This window comes from Ranitomeya variabilis, chromosome 8, assembly GCF_051348905.1.
Source record: "Ranitomeya variabilis isolate aRanVar5 chromosome 8, aRanVar5.hap1, whole genome shotgun sequence".
NCBI lineage: Eukaryota > Metazoa > Chordata > Amphibia > Anura > Dendrobatidae > Ranitomeya > Ranitomeya variabilis.
In genome coordinates, this window is record NC_135239.1 from 40,514,110 (window position 1) to 40,533,211 (window position 19,102).

Here is a 19,102-nt window from a genome sequence, read left to right on the forward strand (position 1 = left end):
ATACATAAATCCTACAACTAAACGGAGTATAAGCAACCCAAAGCCAATACTTAAAAAAGTAATAACAAATTTTATTATACATATAACAACATGATAAGAAGTATTCTATAAGGACAAGGTACACGTAGAGCACATATACTTAGGACAAAACACATAGAAAGTAAACACCATGGGGGAATACAAAAGATATGGGTATCTCAGATACATACATATCGCTTTCTAATTGTGAATTAGGTAGGACTATTCTCCCATAAAAGTGCATAGTGCCTAGTGCAAAAAAAGTACTTATCTCATCAGAGATATCCCACCTAGATACACAAATAGCCAATCTACCATGTATACCTTACCCATATGTCGGTGTCAATGTGTGTCCTGCTAGCCCCGACGCGCGTTTCGCGTTTGGCTTCCTCGGGGGGCGTGACACGTAAGTACTTTTTTTGCACTAGGCACTATGCACTTTTATGGGAGAATAGTCCTACCTAATTCACAATTAGAAAGCGATATGTATGTATCTGAGATACCCATATCTTTTGTATTCCCCCATGGTGTTTACTTTCTATGTGTTTTGTCCTAAGTATATGTGCTCTACGTGTACCTTGTCCTTATAGAATACTTCTTATCATGTTGTTATATGTATAATAAAATTTGTTATTACTTTTTTAAGTATTGGCTTTGGGTTGCTTATACTCCGTTTAGTTGTAGGATTTATTGATTAGTGGAGTTTTCCCTGTTACATGTCCATTTTTTAGGGCATATCCCTGTTTTAGGGTTTAGTTTGGTATGCATCAGTGGTATTTATATCTACCCTCTGTATACAGTACAAGTCAACTTGACATGTCTTGAATTTCTGCTGACGTCTTGATATTTTAAGAAGCAGTCCTTAAAAATGTATGGTGTCCCTGGCTTGAAAAGAGGTGGATGCTTTACATAAACTCCACCAACAAATGGGCATTTCTGGTTGTGAATGGGCAATTCCACCGGGACCAAGAGTAGGCATATATCAGGGGTAGGGAACCTTTTTTTCTGCCAAGGGCTATTTGGATATTTATACCATCCTTCGGGGGCTGTACAAATTGCACACTGGTGATCACTGTATTACCTGTACACTGACACTATAAACATAACTCCTGTGTATAATGTCACTGGTGATAATTGTATTACCTGTACACTATATGCTATATACAGAGCTCCTGGTGTAATGTCACCGATGATCTCTGTATTACCTGTACACTATATATAGTATATACAGAGCTCCTGGTGTAATGTCACCGATGATCTCTGTATTACCTGTACACTATATATTGTATATACAGAGCTCCTGGTATAATGTCACTGATGATACCTGTATTACCTGTACACTATATATAGTATATACAGAACTCCTGTGTATAATGTCACTGGTGATCACTGTATTACATGTACATTATACACTATATACAGAGCAGCTCCTGTGTATAATGTCACTGGTGATCACTGTATTACCTGTACACTCACACTATAAACAAAACGTGTGTATAATGTCACTGGTGATCATTGTATTACCTGTACACAGTATGCTATATACAGAGCTCCTGGTATAATGTCACCAATGATCTCTGTATTACCTGTACACTATATATAGTATGTACAGAGGTCTTGGTATAATGTCACCGATGATCCCTATATTATCTGTGCACTATATATATAGTATATACAGAGCTCCTGTGTATAATGTCCTTGGTGATCACTGTATTACCTGTACACTCACACTATAAACAAAACTCCTGTGTATAATGTCATTGGTGATCATTGTATTACCTGTAAATTATACACTATATACAGGGTTTCTGTGTATGTCACTGGTGATCACTGTATTACCTGTACACTATATGCTATATAAAGAGCTCCTGGTATAATGTCACCAATGATATCTGTATTACCTGCACACTATATGCTATATACACAGCTCCTGGTATAATGTCACCGATGATCTCTGTATTACCTGTACACTATATAGTATATACATAGCTCCTGGTATAATGTCACTGATGATCCCTGTATTACCTGTACACGATATATAGTATATACAGAGTTCCTGTGTATAATCTGTCATGATCTCTGCGGGCAGAGATCATAGCAAGCCTATAGAGGGACAAGCTCTCGGAAGATGGAACTATACTGACCATGAACTAAGCCTGCCGCGCAACTAGAAATAGCCAGGTAGCATATCCTATTTATTGCTAGATGCCCAGCTCTGGCCTAAGACCTAAATAGCTAGCAGAGGGAAATATAAGACCTGGCTCACCTCTAGAGAAATATTCCAAAGAAGACAATAGCCCCCCACATATAATGACGGTGAGTTCAGATGAAACAACAAACGCAGCAGGAAAATAGTCTTAGCAAATTTGAGGTCCGCTTACTAGATAGCAGAAGACAGATAGTATACTTTCATGGTCAGCAGAAAAACACTAACAAAACACCATCCAGAGATTACCTTAAACTCTGGCATTAACTCATAACGCCAGAGTAGCAATCCCTGATCAACGAGAGCTTTCCAGACACAGTAACAAAACTTCAGCTGTGAACTGGAACAAATAGGCAAAATGAAACATGGACAAAAGTCCAACTTATCTAGTAGTTGTCAGAAGCAGGAACAAGCACTGAGAGGCATCAGATAACATTGTTGACCGGCAAGAAACCACCAGAGAAATGAGCTTAAATAGCGACACCCACTACTGATGGAACCAGGTGAAACAGGAAAGAGAATGACAAGTCCAATTCCACAAGCGGCCACCGGGGGAGCCCAGAATCCAAATTCACAACAGTACCCCCCCCTCAAGGAGGGGGCACCGAACCCTCACCAGATCCACCAGGGCGACCAGGATGAGCCCTATGGAAGGCACGAACAAGATCAGAAGCATGAACATCAGATGCATTGACCCAAGAATTATCCTCCTGGCCGTAACCCTTCCAGTTGACCAGATACTGGAGTCTCCGTCTGGAAACACGAGAGTCCAAAATTTTCTCCACAACGTACTCCAACTCACCCTCAACCAACACCGGAGCAGGAGGCTCAACTGAAGGTACAACAGGTACCTCATACCTGCGCAATAACGACCGATGAAAAACGTTATGAATGGAAAAGGACGCAGGGAGGTCCAAACGGAAAGAAACAGGATTAAGAATCTCCAATATTCTATAAGGGCCGATGAACCGAGGTTTAAACTTAGGAGAAGAGACCCTCATAGGGACAAAACGAGAAGACAACCACACCAAATCTCCAACACAAAGCCGAGAACCAACACGACGATGACGGTTGGCAAAACGCTGAGTCTTCTCCTGGGACAACTTCAAATTGTCCATAACCTGCCCCCAGATGTGATGCAATCTCTCCACCACCGCATCCACTCCAGGACAATCCGAGGATTCCACCTGACCGGAGGAAAATCGAGGGTGAAACCCCGAATTACAGAAAAACGGGGACACCAAGGTGGAAGAGCTGGCCCGATTATTGAGGGCGAACTCTGCCAATGGCAAAAAAGCAACCCAATCATCCTGGTCAGCAGAGACAAAACACCTCAGATATGTCTCCAGGGTCTGATTAATCCGCTCGGTCTGGCCATTAGTCTGAGGGTGAAAAGCAGATGAAAAAGACAAATCTATGCCCATCCTAGCACAGAATGCCCGCCAAAATCTAGACACAAATTGGGTACCTCTGTCAGAAACAATATTCTCAGGAATACCGTGCAATCGGACAACATTCTGAAAAAACAGAGGAACCAACTCAGAAGAAGAAGGCAACTTGGGCAGAGGAACCAAATGGACCATTTTAGAGAAACGGTCACAGACCACCCAGATGACAGACATCTTCTGGGAAACAGGCAGATCTGAAATAAAATCCATCGAGATGTGTGTCCAAGGCCTCTTAGGAATAGGCAAGGGCAACAGCAGTCCGCTAGCCCGAGAACTACAAGACTTGGCCCGAGCACAAATGTCACATGACTGCACAAAGACTCGCACATCTCGTGACAGGGAAGGCCACCAGAAGGATCTTGCCACCAAATCCCTGGTACCAAAAATTCCGGGATGACCTGCCAATGCAGAAGAATGTACCTCAGAGATGACTCTACTGGTCCAATCATCCGGAACAAACAGTCTATCAGGCGGACAACGATCCGGTCTATCCGCCTGAAACTCTTGCAAGGACCGCCGCAGATCAGGAGAAACGGCCGACAAAATTACTCCCTCCCTAAGGATACCTGTGGGTTCAGCATTACCAGGAGAGTCCGGGTCAAAACTCCTAGAAAGGGCATCTGCCTTAACATTCTTAGAACCCGGTAGGTATGACACCACAAAATTAAAGCGAGAAAAAAATAAAGACCAGCGCGCCTGTCTAGGATTCAGGCGCCTGGCAGTCTCAAGATAAATCAAATTTTTGTGGTCAGTCAATACCACCACCTGATGCTTAGCCCCCTCTAGCCAATGGCGCCACTCCTCAAACGCCCACTTCATGGCCAAAAGCTCCCTATTCCCAACATCATAATTCCGCTCTGCGGGCGAAAATTTGCGAGAAAAGAAAGCACAAGGCCTAATGACGGAGCAGTCGGAACCTTTCTGCGACAACACTGCCCCAGCTCCGATCTCCGAAGCGTCAACCTCAACCTGAAAAGGCAGATTCACATCAGGCTGACGCAACACAGGGGCAGAGGCAAAACGGTGCTTAAGCTCCTGAAAGGCCTCTACAGCATGAGGGGACCAATTAGCAACATCAGCGCCATGTCTGGTCAAATCAGTCAGTGGTTTAACGACATCCGAAAAACCAGCAATAAATCGGCGGTAAAAGTTGGCAAAGCCCAAAAATCTCTGAAGACCCTTAAGAGAGGAGGGCTGAGTCCAGTCACAAATAGCTTGCACCTTGACGGGATCCATCTCAATGGAAGAGGGAGAAAAAATATACCCCAAAAAGGAAATTTTCTGGACCCCAAAAACGCACTTAGACCCCTTCACACATAAAGAATTAGACCGCAGAACCTGAAAAACTCTCCTGACCTGCTGGACATGAGAGTCCCAGTCATCAGAAAAAATCAGAATATCATCCAGATATATTATCATAAATTTATCCAGAAAATCGCGGAAAATATCATGCATAAAAGACTGGAAAACTGAAGGGGCATTAGAAAGACCAAAAGGCATGACCAAATACTCAAAGTGGCCCTCGGGCGTATTAAATGCGGTCTTCCACTCATCCCCCTGCCTGATCCGCACCAAATTGTACGCCCCACGAAGATCAATTTTGGAGAACCACTTAGCACCCTCTATACGAGCAAACAAATCAGTAAGCAATGGCAATGGGTATTGGTACTTAACAGTGATCTTATTCAGAAGCCGATAATCAATACATGGTCTCAAAGAGCCGTCCTTTTTTGAGACAAAGAAAAACCCAGCTCCCAAGGGAGAAGAAGATGGACGAATATGTCCCTTTTCCAAAGACTCCTTTATATATTCCCGCATAGCAGCATGTTCCGGCACAGACCATTATCGTCAGGTGCACACAGAGCAATACAGAGATTAGGAGGAGAGAGAGAAAAAAGACTGCAGCAAGGCAAACTGGAGGAAAAAAAAAAAAAAAAAAAAAAAAAAAAAAAAAAAATTCCAGCAGACTTCTAATAACTCTCCTTTCTCAACCTGGGTCTTTAACACTTTAAGGGCCGGTCAAACTGTCATGATCTCTGCGGGCAGAGATCATAGCAAGCCTATAGAGGGACAAGCTCTCGGAAGATGGAACTATACTGACCATGAACTAAGCCTGCCGCGCAACTAGAAATAGCCAGGTAGCATATCCTATTTATTGCTAGATGCCCAGCTCTGGCCTAAGACCTAAATAGCTAGCAGAGGGAAATATAAGACCTGGCTCACCTCTAGAGAAATATTCCAAAGAAGACAATAGCCCCCCACATATAATGACGGTGAGTTCAGATGAAACAACAAACGCAGCAGGAAAATAGTCTTAGCAAATTTGAGGTCCGCTTACTAGATAGCAGAAGACAGATAGTATACTTTCATGGTCAGCAGAAAAACACTAACAAAACACCATCCAGAGATTACCTTAAACTCTGGCATTAACTCATAACGCCAGAGTAGCAATCCCTGATCAACGAGAGCTTTCCAGACACAGTAACAAAACTTCAGCTGTGAACTGGAACAAATAGGCAAAATGAAACATGGACAAAAGTCCAACTTATCTAGTAGTTGTCAGAAGCAGGAACAAGCACTGAGAGGCATCAGATAACATTGTTGACCGGCAAGAAACCACCAGAGAAATGAGCTTAAATAGCGACACCCACTACTGATGGAACCAGGTGAAACAGGAAAGAGAATGACAAGTCCAATTCCACAAGCGGCCACCGGGGGAGCCCAGAATCCAAATTCACAACAATAATCTCACTGGTGATCACTGTATTACCTGTACATTATACACTATATACAGAGCTTCTGTCTATAATGTCACTGGTGATCCCTGAGTTACCTGTACACTATACACTATATACGGAGCTCCTGTGAATAATGTCACTGGTGATCACTGTATTACCTGTACACTATACACTTTATACAGAGCTCCTGTGTATGTCACTAGGGATCCTTGTATTACCTGTACACTATACACTATATACAGAGCTCCTGAGTAAAATGTCACTGGTGATAACTGTATTACCTGTACACTGACACAATATACAGGGCTTCTGTGTATAATGTTACTGGTGATCCCTAAGTTACCTGTACACTATACACTATACACAGAGCTCCTGTGTATACAGTAATGTCACTGGTGATCCCTGTATTACCAGTACACTATACACTATATACCGAGCTCCTGTGTATAATGTCACTGGTGATCACTATATTACCTGTACACTGACACAATATACAGAGCTTCTGTGTATAATGTCACTGGTGATGATTGCATTACCTGTACACTATATGCTATATGCATAGCTCCTGCAATAATGTCACCGATGATCACTGTATTACATGTACACTGACACTTTTCTCTGTATACTATGTACAGAGCTCCTATGTATAATGGCACTTATGGTAATATTAGTATTGTTTTTTTATTAATGATCAATATTGTAGTATTCAATCACTACGTGGTGGTAATATGTAATTTGGTCATGGTGTAACAGTATTTGTGCTTTGTATCAGGTATTATTTGGTCATTATGTGGTGGCAATATGTGGTCTGGTTATGATGTTACGGTATTTGTTCCTTATATGTGGTATTATTCGGTCACTATGTGATGGTAATATGTGGCCTGGTCATGTTGTGGTGGTATTTGTTCCTTGTATGTGGTATTATTCGGTCACTATGTGGTGGTAATATGTGGTCCAGTCATGGTGTGGCAGTATTTGTTTCTTGTATAAGGTATTATTTGGTCACTATGTGGTGGCAATATGTGGCCTGGTCATGTTGTGGTGGTATTTGTTCCTTGTATGTGGTATTATTTGGTCACTATTTCGTGGTAGTATGTGGTCTTGTCATTGACCATTGTCATGGCGTGGAGGTATTTCTCCCTTACACAAGGTATTATTCAGTCACTATGTGGCGGTAACTTGTGGTCTGGCCATGGTGTAGCGATATTTGTCCCTTGTATATAGTATTATTGTTCCTTTTTAAAAAATGTATGTGACACATTCCCTTAAAGAAAAATAAAGAAAAGGGGGCCTAAAAATGTTAAAATTTTGCTAGTAAGGGGCTCTGAAATTCTTGGTGGCAGCCCTGGGAGCAGGGGTTGCAATTGCACCAGGGCACTGGAGCATAGGGGCACATAAGGTGCCTTTGGATTATATAAAAAGACTATTACTATTAAAGATTTAATAGTTGGGGGCCCCATTGGAGCTTTTGTATTGGGGCCTACAAGCTTCTTGTCATGCCACTGTGCAAATGTAGCTATGTATTATGGCCATATGGAAACTTATATGGACCTTTGGCTACTGTAGGACCAAGCAAAAGGAGTCCCAGCTCAGCCTGGCACTCCATCCTCTAAAAGTGGTAGTAATCTAACCATGGTCTTCACAAAAGAGGAAACAAACAGAATGTTTGTGTCACTGTTCTATCTAACAAAGGGTGGAAATGGGGGGCAGGAACAAGTCTTGAAGGTGTCTATGTCAATTTGAGTAACAGACCCTATACTTGTCAAGGGCCACAAATGTCTAAATTGAGAATCCAGAGGCAAAATCATAAAAGACTGGGTTTTTTTTAATATGCACCTAGTAAAAACTCAACCGTGAGCTTTCTTCTACTTCTCATTAGCTTCTTTTTAATGAGATGTGTTATCTATAAAATTATTTTTTATACATTGTAATTTTGCTCTGTTTGACATCATTTCATGATTATACCTTTAGCTTCATGGCTGCATTGTAACTTCTGTCTGATTATTATAAAATCTGCAAGACCTCAAACACATGCAGAACATAGGAATTAACGTGATCTCTTTTTCATTTATTGTGATTTTAACTGTAAGATGCCCTGCAGGTTGAGTTCAATTTTAGTTAAAAGGAATCAAATGTAACAAATGAACACTCTGAAACACACAGCGCATAGATGTGCTGCAGAGGCGACTGTCAATCACAATGCTGGGGCGTGCTTACAGCCACCGCTTACAGTATAGTGGGAGGTAGTAAATAAGTATATTTTGTCCTGGTAGCCACACTTTCAGTAAAGTAGTCGGGCAGCATTCTAATGCTATTATCTGCAGACTAACTCCATATTTGCAGTTAAATACCATATTCAAATGTAACAGTTTCCCTATTGTGATATGTGGGTTAAAAAAAGCTTTCCATATTTTTGAAAGCGGCCACAGGGATGGGATAGCAGTAAAATAATGAAAAAACTTTTACCTAAAGAGGTCATCCACTACTTTTTCACTGATGACTTATCCCTAGGATAGATAGGTCATCAATTTCTGATTGGTCGGGGTCCGACACCGGGCACCCCCGCCAGTCAGCTACTCTTGGTGTCTACGGCAGGGGCCGGAAATACTCACTTGTGGCGCTGCTCCATCTACTGATAGTGGCAGCAGCAGGGTACTACACGTGTGCCTCCTATTCAAATAAATAGGAGGCCGATTTGTAGTACCCTGCCATGGCCACTATCAGTAGATGGAGCAGCTCCGCAAGTGAGTATTTCCAGACGGCAGCCGCCACCGCAGATGCCATGAACAACTGATGGGCAGGTGTGCCAGGTGTTGGACCCCAACGATCAGACCTATACTGAGGATGGGTCATCAATGAAAAAATAGCGAAATAGCAGACAACCTCTTTAATCCTCAGACATCCAATATTTCAGCACCATTGCTCCAGTGGTCTAATCAAGGGCAAAAAGTGATGATTTTTCTACCCATACAGTCACTTCTTTTTCCATCCATACAGTCACTTCAGGACCTAATGTGGGGATGGTGGTGCTGGATTTTTTTCTTCACTTTACCTTTATCCCATCTCTCTGGTCAGTTTTTATAACAGAAGTGCAGAATTCTTAATTCTAAAAATATTTTGTCCAATTAGAACAGCCCATTTAAAGGAATTGTTTGGTTCATATTTTGTCGTGCAAAACTGTTTACAGGGTTAGTTAGGAGACCTAGAACATAGTTATAACATATCTGTACAGTATATGGTTTAATTACCAACATCACTGTGAAACAGATGTTTTGTTACAGTGCTCGGACAGTGGTCCACAACCCTCACCAGTGTTCTTGAGTAACAGCTGGAGCATACAATCAGAAGACCACAACAGTCAACAATCAAGTGTAGAAGGAATGGAGCCTTCAACGCACTTGAGGGAGCAGAAAGCGCCAGATTGCTACTTCACTTTCACGATGCTGATATCAAACCAGACCCACAGGTATGTTTAAACTGTGTTTCAAGTCTCTCACATCGGGAAAACTGTTGGCAGACTCACATTGACAGTCAGGTGAGGGGTCTCTAATATAGGACCCACCTGTAGACCAAGCAGATAAAGCTAAAAACAGCTTTTTACCACTCTGGAGAGCCCAACATGTCTCAGATTTAGACAGACGTGTTGTTGATCCTCAATAACTAATATGTAGTGCTATATTTTCCTCGTAGGGAACTGATCATCTCCTAATGGATTTCCTCACCAATTACAGTAAAAGGGAACCTGACAGCTGACATATGCTGCCAGAACCACGGGCAGCTTTAAACAAAAGTCCAGTTCTGGAACATTATAGTGTTTTGTAGGAAACATACATTTAAAATCCATCTGGAGTCCATGCCGTTTGAACGACTAGTCCAAGAGGACGGTCAATGGCGGCTTCTATCTGCCCACCCTCCTGGAGTACGGAGACTCAATGGCAGTGGGAAGGAGAGAAGTCTCCGATGCCAGCCTCTTAGACTGATCAGTCAAGTGGAATGGGCCCAAATGGCTTTTAAGTGTATGTTTTGTCTGAAATATAGAAAAACCCATCTGGCTAAAACGACTAAGCCGGATTCTGATTCATGCTGCCCCACCGGGATTATGGCACCATATATCAGCTGTCAGGTTCACTTTAGTTACTTGGGTTTCTGAAATTAATCTTCTTCTTGTCATGGAATCCAAACAAAAATGATAACCCTTAGCAAACAATCCCTTCAATTCTTAGGATTGATTGATTGATTGGTTGGTTGGTTGTTTTTAGTACACATTGTAATCAATACATTCTCTTCAATCATTCACCTCTGCATAGGACCAGGAAATTCTCTCATCTCCTCTTGTTCCAAAGTATCACAAAGCAGAATCTAGAGACAAAGCAAATAATTCACAGTCAAGAGATGTATTCTGCTTCATGTAAAATTAAAGGAGAATTCCAGATATCGGAAATGATCACTTATCCGACCTCTTCTCCCCACAACAACAGCCGATACGGGGAACTTCCCTTACTAAGGTGACCATTATGGTCTCAGTGGTCAGACCTAGGGGATTTAGTAGTTACCACCTGTCCTGTGGATGGGCGATGACTTGGAATAACTGGAATACCACTTTATTCACAAAACTAAACCAAACATAATAGATTTATAAAACATAAGCAGGGAAAGGTAACTTAAGGGATGGATGGGGTTCACCTGTAAACTGGGACAAACATAAACCCCATAGATGGAGAAATGTTTCCCATTTCCAACAAAAAGGTAGTTACTACAGCCAAACGTGGTTACTCTTAATTACAATGAATGGGAGATACAGAACCTGCTGAATCAAAATTATAATGTAGCCATCAAATTATGGTCAAGTTGCATTTTTTTTCTGCACCATTTTTCACCAATAGCTCCAACGTGTGAACAAGACAAAAGGGTCCTGATTATTTGTTGATGTCCCTATCAAATAAATGTTTTTCAGTAATGAAAAAAAACAAAAAACAAAGTCAAAATGTGCAAATTTCTTAGCTGGACACGGACACTGTCAGTGTGATTTGATTGATAAGCGCCAACATGTAGAACTGTAGTAATTTTTATTTTATTCTCGGTTTTGTCCAACTTCAATTTTTCTTGCGATCTAAGCTCAGAGTTAAGCACTTTACTGCACTGAATTAATCTGAAATGTGATCGTGTCTCCTTTCAGGTCACAATATATTTCTATCCCGACCAGAAAAATGACTGATAAGATCATGCAGAATTATGAATGCAGCTCTGGAAGACAATGGGCTAAAGAATGATGAGAAAAAAAGTAGTACAACTTAAGTAATGAAATGTATTACAACGCTGTCCGACTTTATAAGTATATTATACCTATATGGAAATGGTACTCAAAGGTGAATGTACCCATTAAGCCATATTTATATATTGTCGGAGGTCACCGGTAATAATGTGCAGTAAGAGCTACGGCAGACTTTATAATGACATGTAAATATGACCTTAGGCTCTTACTTGGAGGGGTTAAGTACAGGCGAGATATGTTTAATGGTCTGTTAAGACATGATACCACCTTCTTCCATTATAGAATTTATCTTAACATGACGTCTATATAACTTAGCGCAATAAAGATCCACAGTGATGATCAATAGTCTACAACTTTTAACCCTTAGTTAATGTTTATAGGCTCTTTAATATGATCCGGCGTAATATATCCAATGACTCGGAATTTTTATATACTATTTGAATAAATAAAATGTGACTATTAGCATCTTCCCTAAAGTAAGGATCCCCTGCAGAGAAAAACACAGGTGGTAATCTGCAGGTAAAAAATGGAAGCGCATCTACAGCAAGAAAATGAAATCGTATTCTCCCTGCACCCGCTCTCGGCCAATCCGAACAATGCAAGTAACGTTACAATCACCGCTCACTACATACTCAGTTTGGCTGTAATCAATCTTCGCTACACTGATTGACAGTCTGCTCTGCACACACACGCTGAAAAGTGGCCTGTCAATCACGGTACCGGGGCACGATTACAGCCGCCGCTCACAGTTTAGTGAGCAGAGACAGTTACCATTCCCTGCACCGCCCCGATGACTGAAAGTGAGCAGCTGCAAGGAGAATATAACTTCGTTTTCTAGCTGTAGCTGTGTTTCCAGTACACCGGCTAAACAGGATTGACAAGTTATTTGCCTGCAGATTACCACTATATCTGCAGATAAATAGTGTTATTGGGGCAAGAGGTCCCCTTTAAAAAGAATGTGTCATCAGAAAATTATCTGTTTTTTTATATCAAGTTTTTATGTTAAATGTATTTTTTAAATTTTTTGATAATGTTGTTTTCAATTTTCTATTATATGATGGTGATGTCACAGCTCACCTCCTCCTGTACAATGATTCATAACACTTCTGTGAACAGTAGATAACACAGGACCCACTTTTTACAATAGTTGATGTCATAGACACATGAAATAAAAAATTTTGGAGCACCTCAATTATTCCTCCTGGAAATGTATGCAAAAAATTTGTGTGCGATTTTTTTGGACAATATCAAAAATAGTATGGACACAACCTTTTAACTAGTGGAATAGTAATGCCCCATTGTCGATGTGCTCATACCTTTCCAAGAGGAATAACAGACGAGCGGCACAACTAAACATCAACAAAAACTAACAAGATTTTCATGGAATATGTAAAAAATTATAAAGATATAAATGGCTGCACACTGGTCATAGCGGGAAGGCAGTCTTGTGAGCGCAGGGGTGTAACAAAAAGAATGTGGGGAGGACTGAACAGTGCTGACCAGGGGGTGGAGACTTAAAGGGGTAGTCCCGCGAACAAAAGTTTATTTTCATCAATAGATCTTGGAATAATAATAATTTTCACAATTGGATGTGTTTAAAAAAATATTGCTGCGGGGAGATAATCTTATAAATGTGCCTTTAAGGAGGCGGGTCACAAGCTACACAGGATATTTCCTTCTGTTTTGGGACTAAATAAAGTACAAAGCTTCCCTGCTAAAAAGACAAAAATGGAAATATACTCCAGATTTTTTATTACATGTAAATTCGAAAGATCATTGTTTTAATCATCTCTAACATTTAATTGAAAAAAAAAATTACCCCTTTAAATCCCGCTGACAGTACATCAATGCCGCTAAATGAATGCAGCGGTGTATATAGGATTCAGTACCAAGACGAATAAACGTCCGTACAACAAGTGTTCCTAACTTATTGATTTGAATTCTCTGATATTATTTTCGTTACCTCGGTGCTGTGAATCTCCACAAGTGCTGGTTGACCCTCATCGGGAAAGTTAGGACAAACTCTTATCAATTGCCCCCGGGCGCCAAAACACACAGTGACATGGGGCAAAGAGAACTTCATCCGATCTGTTGGTTGCGGCGTTTTCTCCAAGGTGTCTTTTAAAAAAAAAAATAAAAAAAAAAGAACATATGGATCAAATACAGTGATCTTCCAGCAAAATGCAACGATCTAAATAATAGAAGAGGATGAAAAAAAAATCATATTTTATCTATTATACCATCGTAAGAACCAGACTGCTATGTATAGTTAATGCACCGGAACGCACCATGGTGCCAATATGACCGCTATCATCATTTATTAAATTCGCAATGAATGGTATGGGCCTGGCATTGACTACTAGAACATAAATTGCTTTGTCCAGTCCTGGATTGCTTAGATTAACTTGGCTTTTACTGTGAGAACCTGAGACTGGCAGAGATGAAAGGCGAGACTTGTGACGGTTTCATTAAAAGGATGGCATGTTGGGTAATTTGTATAATAATTCAGCAGCAATGGCCTTTTGGGTATTACAGAAATGTGAGAGTAATGGTAATGATTAAAGGGGAGATCTAGCATTTCCTTCTTGGCTTTGTGATATGTTGCTCAATAGCCTGGGTTTTTAATTTCCATAATTAAATGTTGTTTGATGTCTTTCAGTTCGAATGATATTGCATTTTAAACTTTTATTAAACACCACTTAGCTGTTTTTAATATTATGAAATGGCTCGGGTTCTTTTTACAGCTGAAGTTTAGAAATGATTTTTTTTTTTATCAAAGCCTCGTACGCATCGTTCAGACAGAATTCAAGTGTCCTGTATGACGCACAGGAGACACATGAGTCATTTACTCTTTTGTAAAGGTGTCTGGGTAATAGTCCTCCTTGCAAGTGATGTAGCGGGAAGTAGCCACCAAAGTATATGGGGGTGACAAAGTCACTGGCAAAATATTGGAGGGGAGATACTGAGGCTATTAGCTTCAGTGATCTGAAACCTAGAAGTTTGCTCCAGCACACTAAGTGCTGAGAGGGGTTAATCGGCCATTTTAAGGGCTTAGCTTTTTAGTGAACAGCTGAAGAGGGAGCGGGTGGGAGGCTGTTCACCATATCTCCTTCCAAGGGTGGGGTTTAGAGGGTAAATAGGCAGCCTTCTGAGTCATTCGGTGTTCGGTGTGTCTGGAGCTGGGAGCTCCAGAAAAGTATTTGTGTTAGACCGTACTGAACCCGGTTGTTATACCCTGAGCAGGTGGATTCCGGCTGTTGCAGAGACTGTACACCATTTTGTTTAGTTTTCCTGTTTTGCCCGAAAGCCCAGTTTATTTTCACTTTGCACTGGTTTATGCCGTATGTATATAATAAACCAGTGGAAGATCTAAAGAGACAGTGTACCTGTGTCTACGACTGTGTGCAGCTGAGAGAGCCGACCTACCACAGGGGGTTCAAAATTTTGTTCGCCCCTTCTTTGCCTGAGCCTACCGCACTGTCAAGTGATCGGCACCTGTATACTGCCATGAAGTGAGTGCACACGTAGAATTGCTTATGCAGAGCGCAGCAAGCAAGATGAGTTTGTCATAGGCTGCTGCGATCTGTATAGGCATCAAACGAAATTACAAAGCTCAATATAACCAGGCAAGCTTTGTCTTCTCAATTTCTGTCTATGTAGAGCACAGCAGCCATTGGCAAACTCATCTTGGCTGCTCCGCTCTGCATATGCAGTAATGGAGATGACAGAAGATGAGCAACTACACATGATTAAATGCTGACTTCATTCATTAGTACAAGATACTTTTACATTTTTTCTCTAACTATAGCAAGTAGAGTTAAGGTTAGGGCTAGGGATTGGTTTAGGGTTAGGCTTATGTCTAGGGTCAGGGCTAGGGTTAGGTATAGGGCTAGGGTTATACAATTGTTACTTTGCAAAAAATTACAAGTATAACTTTCTAATTTTTAAATTTCATGTTTTTTAAAAAATAAAAAACTTGGAAGTCACAGTGCAAACTATAATTACGTAAGTATTTTCCTCAAATTACAATATACAGTATATGCTTGAGAGATAAAGGGTTCAATACTGGACCGGTGGAAGGGACTCAGAGTTATGGAGAGCAAACACAGGAGATGGCAACTCAGGCCACACCATTGCTCTATGCTTTACCTTATTGTTAACTAAAGTGCCTATTCAGTGAATTTGAAATTCCATATACAGTAGCTACAACCTATCATTGCTGCCATATAATATTAGAAAGTATAATGCTCTTTTATAGCAAATAGCTTTCCATAAACAAATAGGGATATTAATTCAATTTCATAATAAATACCTATCAATACTCACCATCCTGCAATGGATTCCAGGAGTCTGCTGGATCTTGCATGTACTGACTCAACTCATAGCTACTGGATGACATTCCAGAATCTCGGTACTGGGACAGCAAACTGGGTTCAGATGAACTGAAATACTAAGGTATAGGCAGGTTCTATGATATCTAATATCTGAAGAGAACATAGAATAAAGTTGCCTGCTCTGAAAGCTAGTCCCTGGATTTTTTATAGAATGAAAAATAGTCAAAAGAATGTGATTTTTATAACTATATCTCCTTGTCACCACCTCAAATTGTAGAACAAAGGATGCAGCCTTCAATAGGTCACAAGATATTGAAATAAGTATTGAACACATCACCATTTTTCTAAAGGTGCTATTGACATGACATTCTCACCAGATGTCAGTAACAATCCATCCAATCCACACAAGCAAAGAAATCATCCATAGATTTTCATAAATGAGTTATATGTAATAGTGACAAATTACACAGGGAAAAACTATTGAACACGTGAAGAAGGAGAGGTACAAAAAGCCATGGAAAGTCATGACACCGGCTGAAACCTATCAGTACTTAGAAACCAATTCTGCCACTTGAAAAATAATATCAGGTGGTTCAACTGATGGCGTATAAAAAGGTGCGTCATTACCAAGGTGACACACAAGAAACATATCATTATGAGTAAAACCAGTGAGCTACCTCTAAACCTCCACAACCTTATTGTTGCAAAACATACTGATGACATTGGTTACAGAAGAATTTCTAAACTACTGAAGGTTCCTGTGAGCATTATTGAGGCCATAATCCGTAAGTGGAAAAGAAACATAATTTCAAAATAAACCAACCATGACCATGTTCTCCCTGCAAGATTTCAGACAGAAGAGTGAAAATGATATTTAGTAGAGTTGTCCAAGAGCCAAGGACCACATGTGGAAAGCTACAGAAAGACCTGGAATACAGGTACAATTGATTAAAAAAAAACTAAGTCATGCACTCAATTTCCATCACCTACTGTATGTGCACGCTCACCACGCAAGACTCCATTGCTGAACAAAAGGCATGTTCAAGTGCTTTTAAAGTTTGCTCAATAATATTTAGACAAGTCTGTGTAATACTGGGAAAATATAGTCTGGTCACATGAGAACAACATTTAACTCTTTGTTTGCGATAATACACACCATGTTTGGAGGCCAAAAGGTACTACATATCACCCCAAAACCACCATACCAACAGTTAAGTTAAGAGAGGGAATCATCATGGTGTGGTGCTTTTTTTCAGCATATGGCACTGTAAAACTTCATAAACCGTATTTTTCAGATTATACGACGTACCGGACCATAAGAAACACCGCAAATTTTAGTGTGGAAAATAGCAAAAAATGATTTTTATAAGATGGGAGTCCGTCTTATCATCCGAATTTAAGATATCTTACCTGAGGGCTGGCGGTGGTAGAGCGGGGTCACATGAGGCATGGCCCCTTCCTCAGGAAGCCTGCGGCGACAGAAGTGGGCAATGCTGCAGTCCCGGGATATCCCAGCGGTGTGATACTGCGGGCCCGGTGTCAGCAGTGAGGAAGAGCAGAGTGCGTTGCATGGAGCAGGGTCCCTTCCTCAGGATGCCAGCGGCAGAAATGTGGCGATGCTGTTGCCCGGTGTCCACGGTGAGCAGAGCCGAGGGCATCATTGGTTTCTCCGCGGTCAGTTTCCTGAAGCCGAGGGCTGCTGAGATCTCAATCTGCTCACGAGCGGCCTCAAACAGCCATTTTCCTGAAGCTGAGGGCCGCCGATATCTCAATCTGCGCAAGCGCGACCTCCGGCGGTCATTTTGCAGACGCCCACAGTCTCAAGAAAATGGAGCGCTGGAGGCCCAGCCAAGATCTCAATCTGCGCACCCACCGCCTCCAGCACCCCATGGTTTCAGGAAGATGGCTGCAAGGAAACCAATGATGCACTCCGCTGACACCAAGCTTCAGCATCACAACACTTCTGCCACCGCTGTTTCTCTGAGGAAGGGACGCTGCTACACCACTGCCACAACCCCTCCCGGTAAGCCTGCATTCAGACTATAAGACGCACCCCCCATTTTCCTCCCAAATTTTTTTGGAGAAAAAGTGTGTCTTATAGTTCAAGAAATACGGTAATTGAAGGAAGGATGAACAGACAAATGTACTGAGATACTCTTGATAACAATCTGCTGCCACCTACCAGGATGATGAAGATGAAATGAGTGTGGACATTTCAGCAAGACAATGATCCCAAATACACAGCCAAGGAAACTCTCAATTGGTTTCAGAGAAAGAAAATAAAGTTGCTAGAATGGCTGAGCCAAGAACCTGACCTGAGTCCAATAGACAATTTATGGAAGGAACAAAAGCTCAGAATTCATAGAAGGAGTCCACAGAATCTTCAGGATTTGAAGAATGTTTGTGTGGAAGAATTGGCCAAAATCATACCTGAGCAATGCATGCAACTAGTTTCTCCATACAGGAGACGTCTTGAAGCTGTCATCACCAACAAAGGCTTTTGTAGGAAGTATTAAACAAATTTCAGTAAGTGCGTTCAATACTTTTTCCCTGTGTAATTTCTCATTATTACACATAACTTAATTTATGGATAACTATGCTTTGATTTATTTGCCTGTGTGGATTGGATGGGTTGCTATTGACATGTGGTGAGAATTTCATGTAAATGGTGCCTTTAGAAATATATTTACTTAGAAAATTGGTGACAAGTTCAATACTTATTTCACACACTGTACTATAGTCACACTAAAAATTTGATGGCAAAAAGTCTAATAAAAATATGATGAATTCTAATGATTGTACTAGAGACTTTTTTATCCTTTGAAGGGAATCTGTCTTCACGCCGCAGCTCCGGCGCTGCAGTACTTTGTCTGCCCTGTTGAGGGCAGAGCAAAGTACTGCAGTGCGCAGGTGCTGGGCCTCTCTGACCTTTCCTGGTGCCTGCGCACTGCAGTACTTTGCTCTGCCCTCAACAGGGCAGACAAAGTACGCCTGCGCCGGAGCCGCAGCCTGAAGACAAGAAGAGGACGTGATCGTAAGAAGATGGGAGGCCCTGGACCGGACCGCGACACCCACCGCAGTGGGAC

The 19,102-nt window shown here is 41.3% G+C and overlaps 1 protein-coding gene across 3 annotated transcripts in view; it reads right to left on the minus strand.

Moving 5' to 3' along the window:
* Positions 1 to 19,102, minus strand: part of SEC16B (SEC16 homolog B, endoplasmic reticulum export factor) — a 203,089-nt gene that overhangs the window by 150,520 nt on the left and 33,467 nt on the right. For all 3 annotated transcript variants that reach the window (XM_077277621.1, XM_077277622.1, XM_077277623.1), the window contains 3 exons: positions 16,009 to 16,132; positions 13,646 to 13,800; positions 10,708 to 10,769 (listed from right to left, as the gene is read on the minus strand). In XM_077277621.1, the coding sequence (XP_077133736.1) occupies positions 10,708 to 10,769; positions 13,646 to 13,800; positions 16,009 to 16,132 (341 nt within the window). The remainder of the gene's footprint in view (positions 1 to 10,707; positions 10,770 to 13,645; positions 13,801 to 16,008; positions 16,133 to 19,102) is intronic.